We start from the raw sequence: 26,500 nt of genomic DNA on the forward strand, positions 1-26,500 counted from the left end.
ACCAACAGGTAGCCCAATTCCTGGGGGTTTTAAAATACTGGGACATCCTCTCTCCAGGGGTCATAAATATGGAGGGCCCTTGCCCTGGGTTAAGGGTGAAGACCTCAACGGCATCTACGGCGGAGAAGATGGACTTCGGCACGGTGGAGATGGTGGAAGAGGCAACCCATCCTTCTGGGGTGTACAGATGGAACCTACTGCCTTGCAGGACGAGGAAGGCATCCTCAAAGGCTAAGGGAGTAAACCCTGAAAGAAAATCCTCTTATGCGTTAGGCCTAGCAAGTCGGCAGGAGAGTATTGAGTACAGTCGCTTTCAATAAGAAAAAGAGCCTCGGAAAGAATATTATAGACCGGACTGACACGTCCTCTCAGACAATTGTAAAGTATGATGATCGTAAGGCTGATGATATACAATGTTCTGAAAGGAAACCCCAAATAAAAAAGAGACCCAAATACCGAATTGGAACTATGAACATTCTATCGTTAACTGGAAAGTTAGAAGAACTCCTAGACATGATGGATAGAAGAAAAATTTCAATCTTGGGATTAAGTGAGACCAAATGGAAAGGGGTTGGAAGTAAGACACTTCGTGGAGGTTATAAATTATTCTTGAGTGGACAGGAGAAGGTAGCGAAAAATGGTGTTGGATTCTTAATTAACGAAGGGACTGATGCTACAGCTGAAGTTACCTGCAAAAGTGATAGAATCATTAAAATGTTCATGAAACTGGAGAACACTAAGTACCCATCATACAACCACAGACAGGCTGCAGTGAGGAAGACAAAGAGAAATTTCGGCAAGACCTGGAAGATACAGTTAATGAGGAAAATATTATTATTGGAGATCTAAATGCGCAAATTGGGGTAGACAGACTTGGGTACGAGAACATCATTGGTCCACACGGATGTGGACAAAGGAACCCAGAAGGAGAACAACTATTAGATCTGTACAGAAGAAATGATCTTATAATCAAAAATACATTCTTCAAAAAAAGAGACAGTCACAGAATAACAAGGTACAGTTGGGATGGCCAGTACAGAACATTGATTGACTACATAATCACAAATAAAGATGGTGGCAGGTACATCACAGATGTAAAGGTCATTCCTAGTGAAAGCATGGACAGTGACCACAGATTGTTGGTAGTAGACTTCAAACATAAGACAAATGAAACGCAGAAACTTATTACGAAAAAAACAAGTTGGAAGTTGCAAGAAGTCTAAATAAAGGAAGAATACAAACTAAGGATTCTACAGAGTTTGCCGAAGTGTGAAGTAACCAGCGTTAATGAAGAATGGAAGGCCTTCAAAGACACCTTTGTGGGAGAAGCCAAAAACCTATGTGGAGTTACAAGTTCTATCAAAAGAAAAAAGGAAACACCAGGTGGAATGATAGAGTGAAAACAGCAGTGATAGAAAGAAACCAAATAAAGAAGGCACTGGACAAGGAAAAACAAAAACAGGGACAAGAACGAAATGAACAAGAAATACAAAGACTTCAAGGAGTATACAGGAACAAGAAACTTGCTGTAAAGGACATTGTAAGAGAAGAAAAAGAGAAGAAATGGAATGAGTTTGCAGACAAACTGGAAGAGGACAGTAGAGGAAATAAGAAATTGCTATACAGAGTAGTGAAAAACAAGCAAAGGGATCAAGAGACCATAAAAGCAATAGAATGTGATGATGGAACTCTGGCACAAGAAGAGGGAGAAATTAAACAAGAACTCAAGATCTATTTCGAAAAGCTGCTGAATGGAGATACAGAAAACATAACGGATAGAGGAGAGCCAAGTTGAGGAACCACAACTGAACGAACAATTACATAGCTTGAGGTTGAAAATGCGCTCAAGAGCATGAAGAAAGGAAAGGCAGTGGGCATAGATGAACTAAGTACAGATATGCTGAAAGCAGTGGAAATTCCAGGAATTCAATGGCTCTACAGACTGATCAACAAGATATGGGAGGAAAATACTATTCCTGAGGACTGGAAGATGGGCATCATTGTACCTCTGTTCAAGAAAGGAAGCTGACGAAAATGTACTAATTACTGTGGTATCACACTACTGTCTCATGTCCTGAAAATATTGGAAAAAATAATAGAGACCAGAATCAGAGATACTAGCCCGCCTGGTGGCCATGATCGTTAAGGCGCTGAAGTCTAAAACGGTCTAACACCGAGGTTAGCCGGTTCGAGTCCCGTTGGTCGAAAAAATTTTACCATCTGAATGTTGGCCGGCAGGGTAGGGGAGGTGGTGGTATACAATTTCTAATCACTAGATTGCGTGCCAAAAGCCTGGATTAAATTCCAAACCTCTCCGCAGTGCTCATATGGACTGAGGGCATATGACGCTGTTGATGGTGATTTGTCCGTTGGATGGGGACGTTAAGCCTCGAGCAGACCCCTTGGTGCTATTCGACAGCAGTAGGCTATGTGCCGGCACCGGGTTTCACCCTCTCCCTACTATCATATATCACGTCATTCATTTCATCTCCCATTAACTCCTCTGATGAGGTTGACGTCAGGAAGGGCATCCGGTCATAAAAAAACCACCACGACAAATTCATCTCACCTCATACCTGACCCCGTAGGGAAACGGGACAAGGGTTGGACAAACAGAATCAGAGATACTGTTGAACCAAGTTTGGAAGAAGAGCAGTATGGTTTCAGACCAGGAAGGTCAACTACAGACTTTATATTTGCAATTAGGATGCTAATGGAAAAATACTGGGAGCCTTTATTTCTAATATTTTTGGACATTGAGAAAGCATACGATAGTGTACGAAGGGAAAGAATTTGGCAATGCATGAAAGAACTTCAAGTGCAAGACAGCCTCATAGACAAAGTGAAAATATTGTATAGTGGGAACAGAAGCTGTATTCAAGTAGGATGTGGTTTGTCGGACTGGTTTGAAACAAAGAGAGGAGTGCAGCAGGGCAGCTCATTGTCACCACTTCTATTTATTATTGTAATGGATGTAGTAATGAAATCTATTAAAAGGAAAGAACATGGAGATATCAAAGCCTTCACATTTGCAGATGAGGATGCGATCTGGAGTGACTCAGAAGAGGAATTGGGAGAGAGAATACAAAGCTGGAATGAGGAGTTTAAGAAATAGGGTTTAAACATCAGCAAGACCAAGACGGTGGTGATGAAAGTGTATGGGGAAGGAGCAGAACCAATAGTCATGTTAAATGAAGCTCAACTGGACGGCGTTCCAGTTTTCAAATACTTGGGTAGCGTTATATCAAATGACAACCTAGCAAAACATGAGGTGAACATTCGAATCAATAAGGCAACACAATTTTACCACGAGGTAAGACACCTACTGTGGGATGAGCAAATACCCATGAAAACAAAAATGACATTGTACAAGTCCTATTATACACCAATTCTTACATACAGTCTCGAAACCATAACACTGACCAATAGAGATAATTCCAAACTTCAGGCAGCTGAAATGAAATTCCTACGCACTATGATCCAGAAAACCAGGAACGACAAGATTAGGAATGAGAAAATTAGAGAAGTAGGAATAGATGATTCTCTCCTCAAAAAGATTCAGATATCAAGACTGAAGTGGTTTGGTCACATGAAGAGGATGCCAGTAAACAGAACTGCAAGGAAGGAATTTGACAGAAAGGTAGAAGGAAGACGACCCGTGGGAAAGCCACGAAGGAAATGGATAGATTTATTTAAGAGCGATGTACTGCTGAGAGGTCATGATTGAGACAAGTTGGTGGAGGAAGAATGGTACAAGGACAGGATGAGATGGAGGAGGCTCATATACCACACCCGGGAAACTGGAGATGGTTTATGATGATGATGATGTAACATAAGTCATTTCTCACACTTGTATCGCAGACAACTGTTTCCACGGTTTCAATAGAGGCTGCATCTTCAGAGTCCATGGCATGCAGAACGTTCTTAATACAGTCTATATATTCATAATATTCAACCGCTTGCAGCCACATACCCCACCTAGTTAGAATCGGCTTTGGCGGCAATGGAATCTCTGGATACATTTGTTTCAAAAGATGAACTCTTCTGTGGGCTTTGAGAAAAACTTTTATCACTGAGGAAATCAATAAATCTACTTTGGGGTAACTGCCTCTTACCACTTCTGCCACACAATGAAAGGCATGTGCTACACATGTTAAATGAGTCATCTTAGGATAAACACATGCTTCTCCGGCTTTTATCATATAAGGTGCAGCATCACTAAATAAGAAGTAACAGTTTATTATACTTAACGCCCTGTGGCCAGAGGATACCCAAAGCCTCATTGAACAGTTTTGTTATCGCACTTTTCTAGAACATCACAGTGTAAGAGAATCCCTTTACAATAATCTTCGCTTAACAAACCAATGATTATGTTGCCAATTAGCCTACCTTCTTTGTCAGTTGGAAACCCAAATTGGACTGTCTTTAATCTCTTGCCTTATCTTCCTAACAGTTTCGCCGTATATGGCTGAACAGTACGTTTTTCTGAATGTTGACTCATCCGCGATGGATCTTTTAGTATATTTCTCGAGGAATTCCCTGAAGCACTGATTATTCAGTTTGAAAAGGGGTATGTCAGCAGAGATGAGAGCACGGCAGAGATCGGTGTTGAACTCTGACGTTACACTGGAAGTTGCTGGTTGCGTCAGAAACAAATGTCTCTGCTTGGAATCTCGTTGTTTGTTAGCCTGGTGTTTACTGGTTGAAATGTGTTGTTGCACAAGGAACCTCTGAGTAGATGTCACTGTACAATGATACAAATTACAAAATAATATCTTACTGTCAGTTGATAAACCATCTTCTTTAAATTCTGATGCATAAATTTTCAAGTTTAAACTGGTTGACTGAGCTACTTTAGGCATATTGTAACAATGTTAATGTCTTCAATGAATATCAATATACAACTGCACACACTGAACGTACAAGAACACTATGATCCGTCTCACTGCTAATTCGAACTGTGAATGACTGGTACTGAACTAGATGGAGTTATGAAGCAATCAAAGGGAATGCCCGAATTACGAACTAATCCGGAAACCACTAGCACATAGTCGATGAATGAGATTTCCCTAGTTACGAAATTATGGCACAGACACAGTCAATGTTATGTAATGCAGCTTATCAGTGCTGTAAGTGTGATTCAGATAGTCACAGTACTGACCGGCTGATCTCCACCACTTCCGGGCTCAAACTCTCTCTTTCTTTGCACCGCTTATCAGCTTATTTTATCAGCCCAGACGTGGACAGGGGTGATAATGACCTGCACACCAGTTAAAATATTAATTTTTCGAATATAAATTTTAAATTTATTTCTCCATTATTGAAAGGACTGCTAATTTAATATAATTTAATACTTTTTAGCCAAAATATGGACTATATTGATTTTAATGATGAAGAATATGGAACAAACGTGCTAAACTCCAAAATATGGACAAATATGGAAAATGAATACTGTACTACATTTTTCAACTCAACACGTCATGATTCGTAAAGATAATGCAAAATGAATTAATTTTAGCTTCCTAAAGAGATATGTATTTACATATAAATCAGTTTCCAGGTTATAATGTTTAATGTAGGCTTTCGACTTTCAGATGTGTTTAAGATGTTTATCAATTTGTTGTTCTTTATTTCGAATCTACTTTCCTTTTGTTTTTATCAAGATTTAAAAATTCTTTTATTTCACTCATAAAGGCTCGATATATTTGAGAATTTATACATTTGCATGGACCAATACACCAACCCAGAATATAATTTAAAAGAAATTAACACAAAAACTAAAGTATTATACGAAGCCATTGCCCCCTTTTATTGTAAACACAACTTAGTGTCTTGCCTTCAACAAATCAACGCACTGTATCTCCCTCCCCTTCCTCTTCCACTAGTGGTAGCAGCACACCTCACTGTGATAGCAATGCTCAGTCTAAACTGGATCACTGAAAGGAACACTACATTCCCACTGGGCAACGAGGAGTTAGTGCAATATTTCTATTGTTATTGCAGTTATTATAACACCTATTCTCTCATTTCTACATAAATACTATTCTAATACAGTAGAGGAAAGCAACGCGAAACTACATCACTCCTCATTTCCCTAGTTCGCCTCTTCAGTAATGCCTAGGCCATCTATGACAGCTGATGGCAGAGCTGTTGAGGATCCAACCACAGCTTTAGGGTTGAAAACTGAACATACATACTAATACAGTATTTCTATATTACATACATCAACATCTTAATTTTGGCCACAACTCCACACAATACAACTTCAAATACAACTTCACTACAAAGTCACAATTTGGCAGAACTTTGGAATATTTAGATGTATCCCTTAGCCCTATTTTATTTTACGTTCCTCTCAGAAACTAAGATCTTTTAACGCAATATACAAGCCTTATGAAGAATATAAGTATAACGTCAAGACAGACAGATTCACTATATGGACTCATACACCATTAAAGTGGTTGCTTCTACTGGTTCTGAATAAATAATACAGTAAAACATTCATTCAGAAATGGACAATATTTTAATTGCATACATGTTTTTATGTACCACAGTCACCATACATTCACGACAAATGCACTATGTGTTAATGTTTTTATTTAGAGTTATTTTACTGAAGATGGCGCGAATACAGGGCTGAAACATGTATAGACTGTAAACAAAACATACTGTACTGAACAGGAGGAAATATAGAATTAGAAAACAACTCAGAATAATAGTAAGCTGTCAATATAAATACATAATGAAATTTATAATCATGTAGGAGAACAGGCACCAGATGAAAAATTTTCACGGAATTGCTTTTTTACCAATGTGAATCAGCCACTTGTCCATGATTATGACAATATATTAACCACTGATAAAGATTAACTACCCTTACCCAGAATGTGCAGAAATCAAACTATACAGCAGAATGTACTGTTTACTCATAGTCTTTGCACTTATTGATATCAAGTTTCAGGCTGAGAAGAATCTATTCTCATAGCGTAGCAAGGTAGTGGTGATAACATTGTCAAGTGGCTTATTGTCATTAAGATAAAATGGACCGATTGCAGAAACGGTATTTAGATGATGTCTACGGTTAAACAATGCCTAAGTATGGCTGCCACATTGCAGAGACGTTATTTATCACTTAGACACTGTCTAAAACCGATGTTCAACCGGTCATGTTTAAACACTGCCGAGAGCACTGTTTAACCTCAAATGAGAGGAGTGAATCACAATCAGGAGGTTATGTATACCATGAAACATGTAATTTGTAGTATCATGTCGAGACAATTCCGGAAAGAAAGGTTAGTCCGACGGCCTCTCTGTGGGTCGCCTGCTGCTAAATCCCAGAAATTCGTTTGACATGTACGGGCAGATAGATCTTGTTTCACTTTTTGAGAGACTTGTTTCTTGATACTGACAAAGGGACAGTCCGGTAACTGTCAACTTGAATACAATTCTTGGCAACAGATATATTTTATTTTATACATGGGATAATTTCCATGGAATTATAGGTCACTTCGACTACATACATATCAGAATTACGTGTCCCAATTGTCAGAGAGCTGTCGCATACATCAACCGTGAGGGATTCACTTATATTCACTGCCAAGTAAACACACATAATAGTGAAAACGAAAAAGTAGGTTGTATGGGGTTTATATACAGTATAATCGTTTATGTTTTCAGCAACTATAAGATAGAAAAAGGCAAGTGGTGGTGATTATTGTTTAAAGAGGAGGACTAGGGAAGAAGAGCCGTGGCCATAACAACAGCCCTAGTATTTGCCTGGTGTGTAAATAGGGAAACTACAGAAAACAATCTTCAGGGCTGCCGATGATGCATTTCGAACCTACGATCTCCAAAATGCAATCTACATCTATATGGCCCTTACAACACACACTGTTACACATCACTATTGCTTCATCTTCCCTTCGTCGAAGCTACCGTATTTATGAGTAGATTACACTCACAGTAACAACGTTATAATCAAAGCTATACACTTTCCCGCACGGTGGCGTGTCGCTTTAGTGTCGATAATATTACGATGAGATTTAACTTCCACCGAAAGCGATACTCTTATATGTGGGCAAGTCATACTCATGCTTAGCCATATTTGAGTACTGTGTAGGAAGACAAACAGCTGACTGGCGTTCGGCGCACACACCGACGAATTTCATTGGTTGCAACAAGCAAAGAGTTGCATGAAAGATACTTCTGTCTCTATTTTCAAACCAAAATTGAAAGTGATGTCTAGTTAAACAACAACTGAACATTGTTTATGCAATGGAAGATCGTGCTTGATTTAGACGTTGTTTAGGTAGACGTTGTCTAAGGCTTAAAACTAGTCATCATTTCTGCAATCGGCCCACTGTGTGGAAGTTGACACCACGGGTGGTAGGTAATAATAATTGTTAAAAAATGAGATGAAGTTTGTACCGTCATACAAACTTCAGATTTTAGACACCCCCTCTAAAGCGGTATCCCCCACTTTGCAGACCACTGTCTAAGGCAATCCACCGAAGGAAGTTATAATGAATATAGTATACATAAAAAGATCAGAATGCCGCAAGAACCTCACTACTGAAAAAATGAATTTGCATATTGTCATTATTACCATAAATTATTGCTTCTAATTGAGGTAATTAAAAAATTTAGGTAACTCTATCGAAAAAGCACCAGCATTTTGCCCTAGTGTGGTTTGGGCTGATAAGATGCAACTGAACTCTCCAAGACAGTGGCTGGCTGGCATACCACAGTGATACCACTGCAAGCTACCCTGTGATAAGCACAATGCAATGCCGAGATACTAGGGGAGATGTGTCTCTCCACTTGCTATACGCACTCCTAGGCTAGCATGACCAAATTTACAGTTTCTTATTGAGGTAATTTGAATTTCAGCTAGATAAATTTTCAAAATGGTTATAAGAGTAATCATTAATAAATTATACAAAATCAAACTGGATTTATTTTTATTGAAAGAGAGAACATAGATAATACTACGCCTATTTCAAAATATAAAAGGGAAGTCTCCAGCAAGCGGAGTGGCCGCGTGAGTCGAAAACCCATTAGGTGTCCTGAGAATGGTTTTCTGTGGTTTCCCATCTTCACTTCCAGGTAAATCCTGGGACAGTTCCTATTCATAGGCCACAGCCTATTCCTTTCACCTCTGCACCCAATTTCATTCACAATCGTGTATTTCATTTTCATTAACTCCTCAAATGAATGGCGTCTGGAAGGGCATCCGTTCAAAAAAACATGCTATATAATTTCATCTCACCTTGACCTCGTATTAGAAAAACGAGATTAAGGGGTAGATATACTGTACATACAAACAAAAAAGAAAATCTCCTGTGTTCCAAAATAGCAAATATAATAAGGGTCACATGCACTGGATGTCTATCACGTCAATTTTGCACTGCTCCCATGTGGGTAAGAGTTAGAGAGAAAAGAACATCTTGGTAGAACAATAAAGTGAAAGAAGCCATAATGAAAAGGAATAAAGCCAACAAAGCTCTTGATGTGGCTAAGTCTGACAAAAGAATCAACAGCGACCGAATAGACAACAATAAATTGAAAGAGATGGCAAAAGAATATAGATACAGGAAGATGGAAGTCAAGAGAATTGTACGGGAAGAAAAAGAGAAATGTTGGGAAGAATTTACAACTAAACTGGGAGAAGACAGTAAAGGGAATACGAAAATGATATATGAATAGTAAAAAGTAAAAGATCAGATAAAGAAGCAATTACAGCTTTGGAAACGGCAGATAGGAATATAGTTTGCAATATGGACAACAAAATCTTTTTGAATAGGCAACTTTGGAAAACGCTCATTTTCAAACACCCTACCCGGCTCGCTGGAAGAGCAAACCAATGATGATTAACTCCACCTCCAGCACTGTCATATAATCCTCTGTTGTTGAGTCCTCACACTGTATTGCTTCTATCTCCCCTGTACAGTTGTTTACAGTCAACAGCTTATCAAAATACTCCTTCCATCTTCTCTTTATCTTCTGGGTGTGTCAGAAATTCCCCATCTTCCTTTTTCTCACTTTTCTCACTAGCTTTGTGATAACTCTTTCTGTCCTCTTACTTGTAAGATCATACAGCATCCTTTTACTGTCACTTACATCCACTTCCATTTCTTGTTTAAATTCTTCCCAACTCTTCTTTTCTTCTCCTAGCACCTTCTTATATCTCCATTTGCTGTTGAGATACTTCCTTTTGCTTTCTTCTGTTTGACCTCGGTTACATTCTCGCCAGGCTGTCTTCTTTTCTTTCACTCTTGTAGATGTCCTGCCACAAGCACACTCTGCTGCACTAACAAATGCCTTTTTAAAATTGGTCCACTCCTCTTCTACATTTTCCTCTTCAGTAACTGGGATTTATTGCTTCAATCTCTCCTGAAAATCTTCTTGTACATTTTTGTCTTTCAATTTCCTGCTTTCTTATCTCTTTTAGTTTTCCATTTTTCCCAACCGTAATTTTGATACCACAACTCTATGGTCCCCATCAAATGCTTCTCCTGGTAAAGCTGTCACATCCATCAACTTCCTGCAATTTGTCCTTTCCACCAAAAAGTAGTCATTTACTGATTTTGTTCTTCTGACACCCCACCTGTATCTCCTAATTTTTCTGTTATTTTTTATTTTTCAAAACCATGTATTCCCTGCTATAAGTCCATTCCTTTCACAGAAGTCCACTAGTTCCTCTCCTTCAAGATTCTTTTTCCCATATCCATATGGTCCAATGACTTCTTCCTTTCCTTGTCTCTTTTCCAACCTGTGCATTCAGATCTCCCATAATAACCACTTTCACACCTAAAATTTCTCATTTTACTTTCTCCAAGACTCCTTCAATATCATCTTCCCTGTTTCCTGTCTGTGGTGCATAAACTTGTATGAAGTCCATCACTTCATTCTTCATCTTTAGTCTAATCTTCATTATTCTGTCACTCACACATTCTACCACTTCAATATACTCCTCCAATTGCTTCAAAATGATTAGTCTCGCTCCGTTCACTGCCTCTTGGCCACCACTCCAGTATAATGTGTATCCTTTCCTCAATTTCTTCCTTCCGTTACCTTTCCATTTCACTTCACTCAGCCCCATCATGTCCACCTTCTCCGTCTCCATGAAATCTACTACTTCCTCCGCCTTTCCTGTCAGGGTCATAAGATTTACTATTCCTATCTTAATGTTAGTTACTGGTTACCCATTTCTCATAGTTCCCCAGTATCCTGAGAACTGCACGTTGCTTTAAGCAAGGGACGTCCTAACCTTTTCCGAGGTTGATTTACTAGTATCATATCATATATAGGCTATTATTACGATGGGGTTGCCACTCCTAAAGGCATTTTATACCTACTGCCAGGTGTTATTCTAGGCCGCTCCACTGGAGTACAGACGTCTTCTGTAGCCACTCCTCTGCAGTACAGACACTACAAGTTTTTCTCTTCCGCCACCAATGCCGTACCAAAGTCCACCTTCTCCGCTACTGGTGCTATTGGGGTCTCAATATTTGTGACTCCTGGAGAGAGGGTGTTTCAGTATTTTAAAGCCCCAGGAACTGGGCTGCCTGTTGGTCCGCAGGTTGTATGGGGTATTTCAACCAGCCCTACTGAATTTTAGGGCCCCCTTATCTGCCACCCGGGGATGCGCCCTCTAGGGGTTAACAGGTTCCCCCGAGGGTACCGATACCACCTGCACTTTATTTTTGTAAAGATATTGCTTCTGAAAATCGGGTGTGGGTCATATTCAAGCATTTCATACTGTGCTCTCGTACTACATTGTTCTGAATGCCCATCAATGAAACAACAGCGGTTTCAAGTCGCGTGACTTGGGAATGGCCAAAATCTTGCTCCGTTGCTAATTTTTCCGGAACCATGCAGTGCCAGCTTATTGATACTTTGCGATCTCAGTGAAGAAACATCAGTAGTAACACTGAATTCAAGACAGCATTTGCATTCTTTTACAATGAGTGAGAAACTTAAAGTTGTAATAGAAGTTAAAACAATCAGAAATCATGCCAGGACTTTATAAATATATGACTTAAAGACATAACTTAGGTTATACTGTATCGACTAAAATATGTCAACTAAATCATTAGAGATTGCAAAGGAAGTTAAAAAGAAGGGTTTTACTGCAAGTGCTAGCTGGATAAGGAATTTTTATTGAAGAAATGGATTGTGCATATGAAGGCGTGCATCTATTTCATATCTCCCTGGTGCCTATGAAGAAAAGCTGACAGCCTTTCATCACCACATTATAATATGTTTGTAGAACCAAAATTCCTATTTGCTTTCTCAAATAGGAAATTTTCACCAGACGCCCAGGTATCTTGACATGCTGCTAGACAATACGGTTCACATTAAGGGCTCTAAAAGCATTACCATCAGAATAGGTGGTAACGAAAAGCAATGCTGCACAGTAATGTGTATGTTAGCTGACAGAACCAAAAGGCCTCCATTTGTGGTTCCTGAAAGAAGACCACTTCCAAAAGGAAATTTGCTGCCTGTTATTTTCATCTGACTCCAAGAATCCAGCTGGATGGACAGTGCGCTAACTGAGGACAGGGGTGAAGTGTGTTCGGCAATGTTGCCTGGAAGCTTCACTGCAGAAGAACATTCTTATGCTGGACAGTTATCATGGGCACACTACAGATGCTGTAAAGGAAATGATAAGGAAAACCGATCTTGTCACAATTCCAGGAGGACTGACTTCCATGCCACAGCTGTTGAATGTTTGTGTGAACCAGCCTTTCAGAGCTGCACTGAAACAGCTCTACACTGACTGGATAGTGTCTGCCAGTGTGACCATCCAATGACTTGGTGAGGATAAGTTTCAAGAAATGTGGAAGTTTGAATTCAATGGACGTTAGCAAGAATGTCTATATATAGTAAGGTGTGACAAAAGTTCCAATGGAGGTAGCTCTGATGATATTAAATTCTTACCGATTTGTACATCGAACTAATTTTATTTCTCACATGTGTGGTGTTTATATTACGGTACTTGTGAAGCGTTTGAAATTATCAATTGTTATGACACATTTGCAGAAATATAATAAAATTGGTAAATATGTGAATTTTTCTTCCAAATTTTTTCTGTTAGCAATTCAGGGTGTGAATCTTATTCGGTGGCAGGTGGTATTTGGGATTATACAGTGAGAAGTAGGGGTAGCCAAAGGGTTTATTTCCATTACTAAGGTACAGACAATGAAACTTGACATCTAGGTATGTACAAACTGACCCATTACTGTGAAAAATAGAATAACAGAAATCCTGGAGGTACCAAGCATTCTGCCGCTTCAAGATAATCCAGTATTTCATGATGAAGTATCACAGTATTAATAGTGATACATGTTTCAACTCGTATGAGCCATCTTCAGTGAAAAAGGGGATTAAAGTTTTACATAATTGATGCTAGTTATTGAATAGGAGGACATATTAAATTTCCTTTGTAAAGTGAAAACCATCAATACGGAATGATTCTAATATCTTGTAATGAAGTATCAGAGGAAATAAAAAAAGGAAAAATAGAGGAAAATGAGGATCTGTAAGAAAAAAAACGTACACTCTGAAAAGCTACGAATTCAAGAAAGGAATAATGACTATGACTAGCATTTTGTGTTTCTTTATCATCCAATGGTCTTGAGACTACAAGCTGCAAAAAATTTACCCTTTTGGAGCATTTAAATAAATCAGAAAATCTACCAACTTAAATCCCAATCATGTCAGGAACAAACCGTGTGTGGAGGAATGTATTCATTATTGTGTGTTTCTTTGATGGTTTGTAGTGAGGAGTGCCATGTGTATAGGATGAGGAGTGTGTTGGACAAATACAACATCCAATCTCTGAGTCAGAGGAATTAACTGGACACAGATAAAATACCCATTCCAAGATGCCAACCACTCAGCAAGGCATATATTACACACATTACACACATTTTAATAATTAAGATTATTAATTGTAGGTAACTGATAGACAAAGAGGAGGTGTTTTAAGATCTACATAATAGCAACAGATTACAAAAAAATCAGTGAACAGAGAGACAGCTACCACAAAATTAAATATTCTCATCAAGGATGAAGGTTCAATTTACTAGCCATATGAAAAAACTTACATTTGGAGGTTGATTCTGTCGGGCTTTATTCTCCGACTTATCCTCATTGTCGTCGTCAGTCAGAAATTCCCTCTTGGGATATGGAATGGGGCATCCAGCAAATACACTGTTAAAAACCAAACAATGAATTACTGCAAGTAAGGTGAAACAAATAACATAGAAAATGATCAATCTAAATATTATTTTATCAACCATTTACCCGTTTCCTTGTGAGGTAATCCTACGGTACTAATTAAAATACATAAATTTCCCCAGTTCGAAACTACATTTTGTTGTATCTTGTAGCTTTTTAATCACCTATTAATAGCATGTCATAGCCCAAATTCACTGAACTGTAATATTTAAACCATCAATGAAATAATACTGAAATTCTATACATATATAAGAGATAAATTGAAGTAGAGATTATCAGCCTAATGGTTGGTGCTCGTGGCACAATACCTGCCTTGTTCATGAAATTATAGCAGAAGTTTGAGCTGCCTATGAACAGCATTAAAAACGTAGTTACTACGAATCTACACCATTCGTAGATCTGTACACATTCCGAGATCTCATTTGTTCAGACGTCCATGATTATAAAACCATATTTGCTGGCAAGATGTAGGTTTTACAGTGCGCTATGTCTTCTGGTATGGGCTAGAATAAAATTGTTACTTTCATTGACCTGTCTCAGTCTTATTCTTGGCTTTGACAATACGAAAGTGGCTGAGGTATGAGTGACGCTAGTAATGCCATTCCTTATGCAGCCACTCCCTGCTATGAATGGTGTGAAAATGTCGCTCATAGGGTTGGTTGGTGCACGCATTTCAGTGGGCTTGGCAGACTGATGTGCAATAGCAATTTCTGGCTCAGTGAGGAAAGCAACGGGAAACTACCGCACTCCTCATTTCCCTAGTACGCCTCTTCAGTGACACCTAGGCCATCTATGACAGCTAAGGGTGAACCTGTTGAGGATCCAACCAGCCTTGGGGCTGAATACCCAACAAACAAACATACACACATACATTACCACTATATTTCTATAATATAAAAATTTCTGTATTCTGATATGCTATACTTTGTTCATTGTGGCAACCCACAATAGCAGCAATTTGCTGATTTGTTCAATAAATATATAAAATCTAACATTCTAATAAATGACATAACATATTTTGGGTTTTTACTGCATGAAAGAGGCAAATTGCAAGGAAATTTTATGATTCGTGAAGACTTTGCTCCGCATACTCAGAAGAAAAACTTGACCAACCGTAACTGCAACTGTTCTAACAAGTTAAAAACCCAAAAGATATCATGCATTTACATCCAGCCATGAAACCATCAATCTCAGCGTTCAATGAATTGTTTTCCTTTAGTTTCACATTCCTCCTGTTCCTTCTCATATACGCCTACTATATTGCGCTTTCTTCACCTTATCCCAATCAATTCAGGGGGCACTATAGTTCTTGCTCATTTTCAGTTTTGGCTGAGGTTTTGAAGCCAAATGCCCTTCCTGCTGGCATGTGAATCTTCAGGAGAAAATTCTGTTCCATGATCCACCAGAATCAGAACCTTGATTGTCTGGTTGTGAAGTCGGAAGTTAGATCACTGTGTAATCATGTCCCATCTCTTGTGCTGCACTAATGCGGATATTATTGTTTTTATTGTTTAGTTCTTAGTTCATACAATGCGAAATAAGACAAACTGCTGGGCACCTTGGAAATTAGCAAAGAACTTCCGATACATTCACACTTCATAAGACTTTACGCAAGGGTTTTGGAAATGTTTGCTAGGAGAACATCCACAAAGTGCATAAGCAGTACACTATACTTGGCTGACTGTGTGTCGAGCACAGTAAGTGGTGTAACGGCTCAATTCCTCATGCGCACATATTTTTAGTCAATTAATTAATTACAGATTTTCAGTCCTCCAATATTGTTTTGTGAAGAAACGTGACCACACAAATGAAATCATTCCTCACCCAAGAAAATTATTAAATGTGGGTCAACAATGCCGTCGGCAATATTTTGCAACATCCCAATCACAGAAATTTACCCTGGCATCATAATCATAGGATCATAATTGGCGGACGATAGTCACTCTAAGATTTTAATTTCAATATTTTAGTAGTCCTATGTACTGAGGATTTTCAGATGCCATCTTGTTGTGCAACACACCGTAGAGATTTAGTGAGAGATCGTAAAAATGATGTGTTAATGTCGTTGAATTTTTCTTCCCATAGAACCCTTCATTTTGGTTTAGGAATTACAGCATTAAGTGATACTGTTATTCTTAATTTATTCACAAGACATCGAACCGTTTCTCTACGTGGAACTGGAACACTGGTAAATCTCTCCTACAATCGTCTACACACCTCTCTAAATGACTCAGTCATTACATGTGTGTCATTAGATTTGTTCAAGCGTGAATTTCACTGGCCTTTCAACAGTGTAATAATTTAATTAATCACATTAATTCTACTGTAATTCAGCCACATGTGCTCTTGCAGCAAAGGTATCACTTCCTTGCTTCCCATGACACACAAACTCGAGTAACTGACCACCTCGTGGCTATGCAGTGAGTCAGCATGCATGCATGTGCATGTTGGCTGCCGGCCCCACTGGGAGCGGGACACACTATATTAGAGAAACCACAAAGGTTCAGCCTACTTATTAATCCACAAGGACAATAAGAAATTAATATACATTTAATTAATTTTCATGTTAAAGATCAGTTGTCATTTTGAATAAGAACAAAAATGAAATAAGAACTCCAGGTCAACATTGGCCACGTGCAAAGAAAAATGATTTTAATAAACCTGTTGAACCCCCAAATTTTCTAGTAGTACCAGTAGAATGAAGTACAGAAATACATTCCTGTTGGTGCCAAGTCCCATGAATGGAAGAATTCGAAAGGACTATGGTAGATATTGGTCTGAAAAGCAATGGAGAACTTTTACACAGTCCCTAGCAATGTTAGACACAGTTTTCTCACTTCTACCAACAGCTTTAGCAGTCCTTTTCACAGTTTTGAAACCTTTATTTTTAAGACATTGTGGGAGCAGTAGCCACTTCAAGGGTAGTTCGACAGACATGGCTGACATTACATGTAATAAATATCATTTTTGGTCCGTATTGATGATATTTGATTGAAATAATAACATTAAGTTATTTATTAGACCACCTAATCAATACAAAATCGTCTTGGATGATTTACATAAATTTGTTAACTATATTTATTTTGTTAAATTTGTTAACTATATGTAAATCATCCAAGACGATTTTGTATTGATTAGGTGGTCTAATAAATAACTTAACGTTATTATTTCAATAAGACATGGCTGATGCGTCAACTGATACGGTGCCTGAAGTTAAAATGTTGGATGCTCTACTTCAGATGCTGCACATTAATGGATTACTACAGTATGTCTGAATGAAGTTTTATATTCGAATATATTATAACATTGGTATCAACAGCATAACAGCAGCCACATGTATTCTGCATTCCGGCCTGACTAGTAGTACTTTGAAGCAAGTTTACAGGGTCTCTCATATAAACTCAGACCGAACACACGGTGTTTGTACCCTGCGCTAAGGCAGCCGCCTCAGAACTTAAGTTGCGCGCAGCCACCATGCTTTAAGCGTGTATACAATCTTGTATGAAATCTTACTTTATAAAAGATGCTGGAAGTGTCGTCCTTTTAGAGTTATACAGGCAATGTATCTGGTAACCACGTTCTGGCTGAATGAATTCTGCCACTGTAATAATCCTGATTTTGTTTGTAATGTTTTCTTTCAGTTACTCCAATGTGTGAGGATTTGTTTGATAAACATTTTCTTTCAGTTTACCCCACAAGTAAAACTCACACACTGTTAGATCTCGAAAATGAGAGGGAAATAGACCAGCAATCACTCTGTCTGCAAACACTTCCAAGATTGTAAGAATGGAATCTTCTGCTGTATGAGCAGGGGCTGTATCTTGTTGAAACCACCCAGGTGATTTTTCTTCTTGGATTAAGTGATGGAAGCACGGCATCAAAATGTCATGTTGGTACCTCTCTGCATTTACCGTCGTCCCAAAAAAAATATGCCTAATTATTCGTCTTGCACTAACAGCACACCGAACACCATCATCCTATCATAATTAGGGACTTCATAAACACCATTAGGATTTTATGCACACCAATTGTGAGAGTTATAACTGTTCATGCAACCATTAAGATGAAACCAGAACATTTACATATGAAAATACAGTGTTACAATGACAACTGTCTCACTACGTTAACAGCTGAGATTCAGACTGCCGACTCATGCTTTCCAGGTCGAACACTTGCAGGCAGCTTGCAAGGTCAAGAATTATATGCGCGCGCCTCCCATACTGCAGCTGCCATAGTGCAGAATACAAACACCGTGCATTTGGTATGGGTTTATATGAGACACCCTGTATGTGCTGGCTCCCTCGCTTCGCAAGTTGCGTCCAAATTTGTGCTACAGATGTAAACAAACATCACAGCACTCATTCACTAGATAAGGTAAGTAATAATTGAACTTTCTGGTAAAATTTCATTGCTGGACATAGTAACATACAACAGTAATGCTGACATATATGAAAGCAAACATACAATAATTGAGTCAGCGGACTTTATCACCACCACCATACCCCACCATGCAGATGCACCTAGGTCCAAGGAATAGGATTCTTCTCCGCCTCTATCTTTCCTTTGCTCATCCATAACCACATTTCAGTATAAACTGAATTTTTATACTGTTATAAACCAGATCCAACATAATCTCGGCATTCCTTTCCCTACTCATTTAATTATTTGTAATTTCCCCTTTTTTGTAATAGTACAATCCTACTTAATTTCATACTTGCTATTACTGACCAGTGATTGCAACCAAAAGCTTCCTTCATCTGGGCTGTAACATTCACAAGTTCTTTACAATTAGACTTTTCCATCAATATGTAGTCAATTAAGGTGTTAGTTCCTCTATTTGCCCAAATAATGATGATGATGATGATGGTTGTTGTTTAAAGGGGCCTAACATCTAGGTCATTGGCCCCTAATGGTAAGTAATGAGACAAAATGAAATGACAAATTAAAAGCCAAAAAAAATCCACTGACCACAATTTGGACGGACGGACGAGTGGGTGGATGGGTGGATATTAATTTAAAACGATCAGTGGAACCGACAAACAGGGCCTCACATGCACAGAGGCTGGCACAGAACAATAGTATTACTGACCAAGGGACTGCTTCTATAGCACAATACTGAATCGATGATACTTGTAGTCAAAAGGGGTCCTAAATCCAAGTCAGCACCCCCTCACAATGGTACTTATCACCAGGAAAGTAGAACCATGGTATTTGTCATGTTGTGGTACTAATCAAGAGTAGCGTAGACTCATTCCACACATTATGATACTAATCACAGGTAATGAAATTCGTATTACAGACCTATGCTGTTTCGCACATTGAGGTGCCATTTACAGGTGACACAAACCTATGGTGTCCATCACATAAGGGTGTTACCACAGGGACTCGTACTATCCCACTGTGTTCCTCATATAGTGGGTACTTATCATAGGCAAGCCAGAACCATGGGTTCCCTTATCCCATGGTGTCGCTCCTATCATGCTACTAATCACAGGTACTGTAAAAGCCGTCGAACCCTCGTTTGCTACTAATCACAAACCTATTTGGTACCCAACATAGTGGTACTACGCGCAAGTAAAAACGACCTATGGTGTCCCCGCGTGGTGGTACGAATCACAAGTAGGTTCATGGTTCTAACTTGATCATCCCTTGGTCGCCCCTTTTAGTCGCCTCTTATGACAGGCAAAGTATAGCGTGTGTGAATTCTTCGTCTGCGTCCCCCACCTACAGGGGGTTGTGTGTTTGGTCCGCGAGAGGTATTTTATTTCCCTCAAGTTCGCTGGCAAGCCAGTTAGGACCCCCGTATCCGCCACCTGGTATGCGCCACTTGAGAGTATCACCTCTCCCCCTGCTACGCCACCGTAATAGGTTCGTGGTATTTCCCCAACTATACCTAGTAATTACTGCCCATTTCCCTATAATCAGCTGGTTTCTCTCAGACAAAATTTAATTAGTACATCCCCTAGTTGATTCCTATTCTCACACAGAAGTCCAACCTTTACCTGACCTTCAGCCTTAATTTTTGTCTTCCATTCCAAGTGGCCTCATCTACCCCATGGATGGCTATGTCCTTCTCTCTCTCTTTTTTTTTTTGCTAGCGGCTTTGCATTGCACCGACACAGATAGGTTTTATGGCGACGATGTGGTAGGAGAGGCTTAGGCGTTGGAAGGAAGCAGCCGTGGCCTTAATTAAGGTACAGCCCCAGCATTTGCCTGGTGTGAAAATGAGAAACCATGGAAAACCATCTTCAGGGCTGCCGACAGTGGGTTCGAACCCACTATCTCCCGGATACAAGCTCACTGCCGCGCGCCTCTAACCGCATGGCCAACTCGCCCAGTCTATGTCCTTCTTAAATTTGATCAGTTCATTGGTCTTCTATGTTACTGCTGAGATGGTGACTGTTCCAAATTTTATGGTATCCATCAGAGCGAGGTTCAGTATTGGCTACCGACTTTTCACAGCTCCCTCAGTATCCAAAAAGCTGTACGCCATTCAGTGGGATGCTCAGGAATTTTTCGAGGCACTAGATTTGCACATATATGCCTGTAAACTTAAATACTACATATCTCAATAGCTTATGAGATTCTTACATAGTAAATTTTAAAAAATAATCTTGAAGGATACATTTTAATAATGTGTGCACAGTGTGAAGAAATAAGCAATCCTGGACTGTAACCAAATACATACCAGATGAATGACCATAAATAAGGATTGTTTCAAAGAATACTTATAATTTATATCGTTTTACTCTGCTGTATGAAGAGGCTCTTCCAAGAAGTAAGCATCTTGCATTGCCTGCTCTGAGGTGATTCTCTTGGTTGGATCCATCAGCAATAGTTTCTGCAACTGGAAAAAAGGAAAGTACATATTACACATACTTTTTATGATCACAGTGAATTAGCTTTGTTTCTTTATAAATGTATAAATAAGTAAACACAATTTAGTTTGATATTCTCAAACAAGAAAGGTAGGTAAGGCAAACAAATTTCACAAAGAATGCAAGAAAATAGTACCATATTAACAGTATTCCCAGTGACACTGACAGCAGTAACCAGTTTTAAAAATAAAGTGGAGGATGAAAACTAGTCATGTAAGATAACACAAAATGACAAATGGTTCTTTATTGGAGCTGATAACCATTATGTAGAGTCTCTTCAAACAACAACTATCATTAACTGTACATTAAAATAGACATTCTTCATAGAAAAGTCATACCAAAATCTACAGTACTTTTCTTGAAGTTTATACCAACACTGCACAATGATGTCTCCCAAAATTTTTGCTCTTCTACCCCCTTCTAACAGATCTCTATAAATTGTACGGTAGGGTTAGGTTAACTGATCATGGAAGTTAACTGAACCACTCCATCTTGAAAATCACTAGAAGGGAAATCTAACTTATGAAGTATTTTGTCACTAAGAATTTGTCATTCTGTACCTTCCCATCTATTATTTAGGTGCCAGAAGATTAATATAGTGGAATTTCAGTGTGGTGTTTAAATAGCAAACGTAAGGGTAATTTCTTTGTTTTTTATTCATTTATATACTCAAATCCTTGATCAATATACTAATACATCACATGAAAGCTATGCATTTTAAACATTCAATTTCCTTATTTTTTTTTTTTTTACTGATTAGGTTACAGTCAAACTTATAATTTCATGAACATTAGGGGTTAATCCGGTCTAGAAAGCCAAGAATAATGGCCGAGAGGATTTGTCGTGCTGACCACACGACACCTCGTAATCTGCAGGCCTTCGGGCTGAGCAGCGGTCGCTTGGTAGGCCAAGGCCTTTCAAGGGCTGTTTTGTCTTTTTTTTTTTTTTTAAGAGGTTAATGGAGCCACAGGTAGTGGTGTTAGGTGAACAGTGGCTCAGTTAACCAACCACATGGTCGCAAGTTTATTAAATTTCACATCTTCACTTTCATCTATAGGATTCAGATTATGAACCACAAACCATCGACATTATCCAATAGAACTAACGACAGTTGGTGGGGTGAATGTACTTCATGAGGATTTGATTTGATCTACCCATCTCACCTTCAGCATTTTTCTGTAACACCACATTTCAAACCTTCTATTCTCTTTCTGAGCTAGTTACATCCATGTTTCACTTCTATACAATGCCACACTCCAGACAAAAGTCTTCAAAAACATCTTTCTAATTCCTATATCAATGTTCGAAGTGAGAAAATTTCTTTTCTTAATCCCTTTTGCATTCTGGCTATATTCGTCAGTCAATCGCAAAACACTCAGGTCATTTTTCATTATTATGTAAGTTAAAATGTAAAATTTCATCGTATAAAGAAATCCACAAACATAAAAAGTGAAGGAAAATCTCATTAGTACGTTATACCACGTAATTTTAGGAAAAATATATTCCAAAATTGTTAACGGCAAATATTACCATGAAAAGAAATTTAGAACTTAAAAAATAAATTATAAAAAAACAAAAATCAGTTTTCAAATACCTAAAACGTAACCTGTTCATAAGTGTTCTTCGTGACCAGTCATTCTGAAAACAAGTACATTTAATTCTGTATAACGTGATATAATTTTCTTTTCTGTACTCTTATCTAGTCATGAATTATAGTACTTAATGTAAACAATGGTACATGTACTTTCTGGAGTCAGCATTTTTGCTTTGGAAAATACTCTCCATGCAGACCCTAGTGCATACAATTCTGGCCCCCCTCCTCTTTTCTTTAGTGCTGCATACCATACAGTCTCGGGGAATGTTTCAAGGAATATGTAACACAAGGACTAAATGAAAAGGCTAAAAGAAATACAGTAAAGGAAGAATGGACAGTCATGATGGATGAGATCAGAATGGCTGCTGAAGAAAAGTTATGAAGAAAGGAAAGATCAACTAAGAAACAATGGATAACTCAAGAGATACTAGACCTGATTAACAAACGAAGAAAGTACAAGAATGAAAAAAATGAGGAGGGCAGAAAAGAATACACAAGAATAAAGAATGAAGTAGATAGAAAGTGCAGGACAGCTAAGGAAGAATGGCTGAAGGAGAAGTGCAAGAATGTTGAAGGTTGTATGATCCTAGGAAAGGTAGATACTGCATACAAGAAAATCAAGGAAACCTATGGAGAAAGGAAAACTAGGTGTATGAATATTAAAAGCTTAGATAGAAAAACCACTTCTACGGATAGAAGACAAGTCAGAAAGATGGCAGGAACATATCCAACAGTTGTATCAAGGTAAAGAAGTAGATGATAGGGTTCTGGAACAAGAAGAGGCTGTTGATGCTGATGACATGGGAGACCCAATTTTGAGGTCAGAATTCGACAGAGCTTTGTGGAACCTAAGTAGGAACAAGGCACTGGGAATTGATGACATACCCTCCGAATTAATGACTGCCTTAGGAGAAACCAGCACGGAGAGGTTATTCTGTTTACTGTAGTGTGTAAGATGTATGATACAGAAGTGCCATCCGATTTTTGGCAGAATGTTCTTATACCTACTCCCAAGAAAGTTGGTACTGACAAGTGTAAAAACTACTGCACCATTAGTTTAGTATCTCACGCCTGCAAAATTTTAACATGCATTATTTAGAGAAGAATGAAAAGACAAGTAGAAACTGAGTTCAGAGATCAATTTGGCTTCAGAAGAAATGTGGGAATACGTGAAGCAATCCTAACTAGACGTCTGATCTTAGAGGACCAAATTAAGAAAGACAAGCCCACGTACATGGCTTTCGTAGATCTAGAAAAGGCATTCGATAATGTTAATTGGACCAAGCTGTTTGAGATTCTGAAGGTGATCGGAATCAGATACCGAGAAAGGAGAATTATCTACAATCTATACAAAAATCAGTCTGCAGTGATAAGAATTGAAGGCTTTGAAAAAGAGGCAGCAATCCAGAAAGGAGTGAGGCAAGGCTGCAGTTTGTCCCCTCTCCTTTTCAATATTTATATAGAAGGAAATCAAAGAGGAATTTGGAAAGGGAATCAAAGTCCAGGGAGAGGAAATCAAAACCCTGAAATTTGCCAATGATATTGTTATTTTAGATTGACTCTGCAAACGATCTGGAGAAATTGCTGAATGGTATGGACAGAATCTTGGAGAAGGAATACAACATGAAAATAAATAAGTCCAAAACAAAAGTAATGGAGTGCGGTCAAACAAGGTCAGGTGATACAGGAAATATTAGATTAGGAAATGAAATCTTAAAGGAAGTCCACGAATATTGTTTTTTGCTATTTGCTTTACGTCGCACCAACACAGATAGGTCTTATGGCGACAATGGGACAGGAAAGGCCTAGGTTTGGGAAGGAAGCGGCCGTGGCCTGAATTAAGGTACAGCCCTAGCATTTGCCTGGTGTGAAAATGGGGAACTGCGCAGAATACCATCTTCAGGGCTGCCAACAATGGAATTCGAACCCACTATCTCCTGGATGTGAGCTCACAGCTGCGCGCCCCTCACTGCACGGCCAACTCGCCCGGTTAATATTGTTACTTGGGTAGTATGATAACTAATGATTGTAGAAGTAAGGAGGACATAAAATACAGCCTAGCACAAGTAACAAAGGCCTTTCTTAAGAAAAGAAATTTTTTCACCTCAAACATTGATATAGAAATTAGAAAGATGTTTTGAAGACTTTCGTCTGGAGAGTGGCATTGTATGGAAGTAAAACATGGACGTTAACTAGCTCAGAAAGAAAGAGAATACTGTAGAAGCTTTTGAAATATGGTGTTACAGAAGAATGCAAGGTGAGGTGGGTAGATAGAATCACGAATGCAGAGATACTAAATCGAATTGATGAGAGGAGATCGATTTGGCTAAATTTGACCACAAGAAGAGAGAGAATGATAGGGCACATCTTAAGACACCCAGGACTTGTACAGTTGGTTTTTGAGGGAAGTGTAGGTGGTACGAATGCTAGGGGAAGACCAAGATACGAATATGACAAGCAAATTAGAGCACATGTAGAATCATGTAGAAATGAAAAGGTTGGAACAGGATAGGGTAGCATACAGAGCTGTATCATACCAGTCTATGGGCTGATGACTCCAACAACAACAACAACAACAACAACAACAAAAACACAGGCTCTTTCTTCTCAGGAAGCTCTTTCTCACCCCACGCTTTTGATTACTGATAGTGATAATGTACAGTACAGTCTAGATTTTATTTTCCCTGATCTCTTACTGTTTTCCTTGTAGAGAATGTAGCTGTTCAGTACCATTCTAGCAATGATACTGTAAGTCACCTTCTTCCAGTATCAAGGTAAGTATACATCATGTCAGAGGTGTCAATCCCACCCATAAATTTATTATAGGATGATGTTATTGATGATTTACTATTGCTGTCAGCACTGTTGTGGGTTGCTGAAATTTCCTGTTCTTTGGCTATTGCATGCTAGATAGAATTACTGGGTGTTTCTTGTACTTTTTTCAAGGAATGTGCATGCGAACATTGAACCTGACCTAAAACACTGTTTCTGTCCAATAGAAATTATATTTTTAAAGTTCTGGGGCAAGTACGGTATTTCCTATTTCTCTTAACAGTTCCTGTTTCACAAAGTATATTTTTTAAGTAAGGGCTGTTTTTCTTAATAATCCCATAGTTAGCGCGCGCACACACCATAACAAGTGGAAATAGAGTATTTGAAGTATATGACTATGCCTTTTAATAAGTAACTACACTTATTGTTAAAATGAGAAAACAGTAGACTATGTATTTACTGATATTTAAAAAAAAAAAGGTAATGAAATTTTTTAAACAATTATTTTTTCACATGTAACCCTGTACCTTAAACTACTCCTCAACATAAGTTCCAAGCATATTAAGGCATTTGTCATAGCATGAAACCAGCCTATGAATTCCATCCTCATCGAAATTTGCCGCCTGATGTGCCAGCCACTGCAACATTATTGTTTTTCGGTCATCGTCAACGTGGCGCTGACCACCTAAATGCTTTTTTCTAGTACAGGAACAAGTGGTAGTCACTAGGTGCTAGGTCTATACGGAGGATGATAAAATTGTTCCCAACCAAATTAACCAATAAGGTCTCAGATTCGATTAGCCAAGAGAGTTTATTATTTTAACAATAACTGTTAATTTATTTTGTCTGTATTGACGACAACCTAGTCTATCAGTGTAGTGTACATACCGCCAATAAATACTGTAATAGTACTGACTAGGTGGAATATAATTATACATTATCAGTGACAGACTAACCATACGAGGTCGTATATTGTCAAGGAGCAAAAGAAACCCCCTTGTGAGCTTGCCAC

The 26,500-nt window shown here is 38.6% G+C and overlaps 1 protein-coding gene across 1 annotated transcript in view; it reads right to left on the reverse strand.

Moving 5' to 3' along the window:
• Cdk8 (cyclin-dependent kinase 8) overlaps window positions 1-26,500 on the reverse strand; it is a 164,503-nt gene that overhangs the window by 10,066 nt on the left and 127,937 nt on the right. The window contains exons 8-9 of the mRNA XM_067138108.2: window positions 20,994-21,091; window positions 14,112-14,217 (exon numbers count right to left, since the gene is read on the reverse strand). Of these exons, the coding sequence (XP_066994209.1) occupies window positions 14,112-14,217; window positions 20,994-21,091 (204 nt within the window). The remainder of the gene's footprint in view (window positions 1-14,111; window positions 14,218-20,993; window positions 21,092-26,500) is intronic.

This window comes from Anabrus simplex, chromosome 1 (genome assembly GCF_040414725.1).
Source record: "Anabrus simplex isolate iqAnaSimp1 chromosome 1, ASM4041472v1, whole genome shotgun sequence".
Lineage (NCBI taxonomy): Eukaryota > Metazoa > Arthropoda > Insecta > Orthoptera > Tettigoniidae > Anabrus > Anabrus simplex.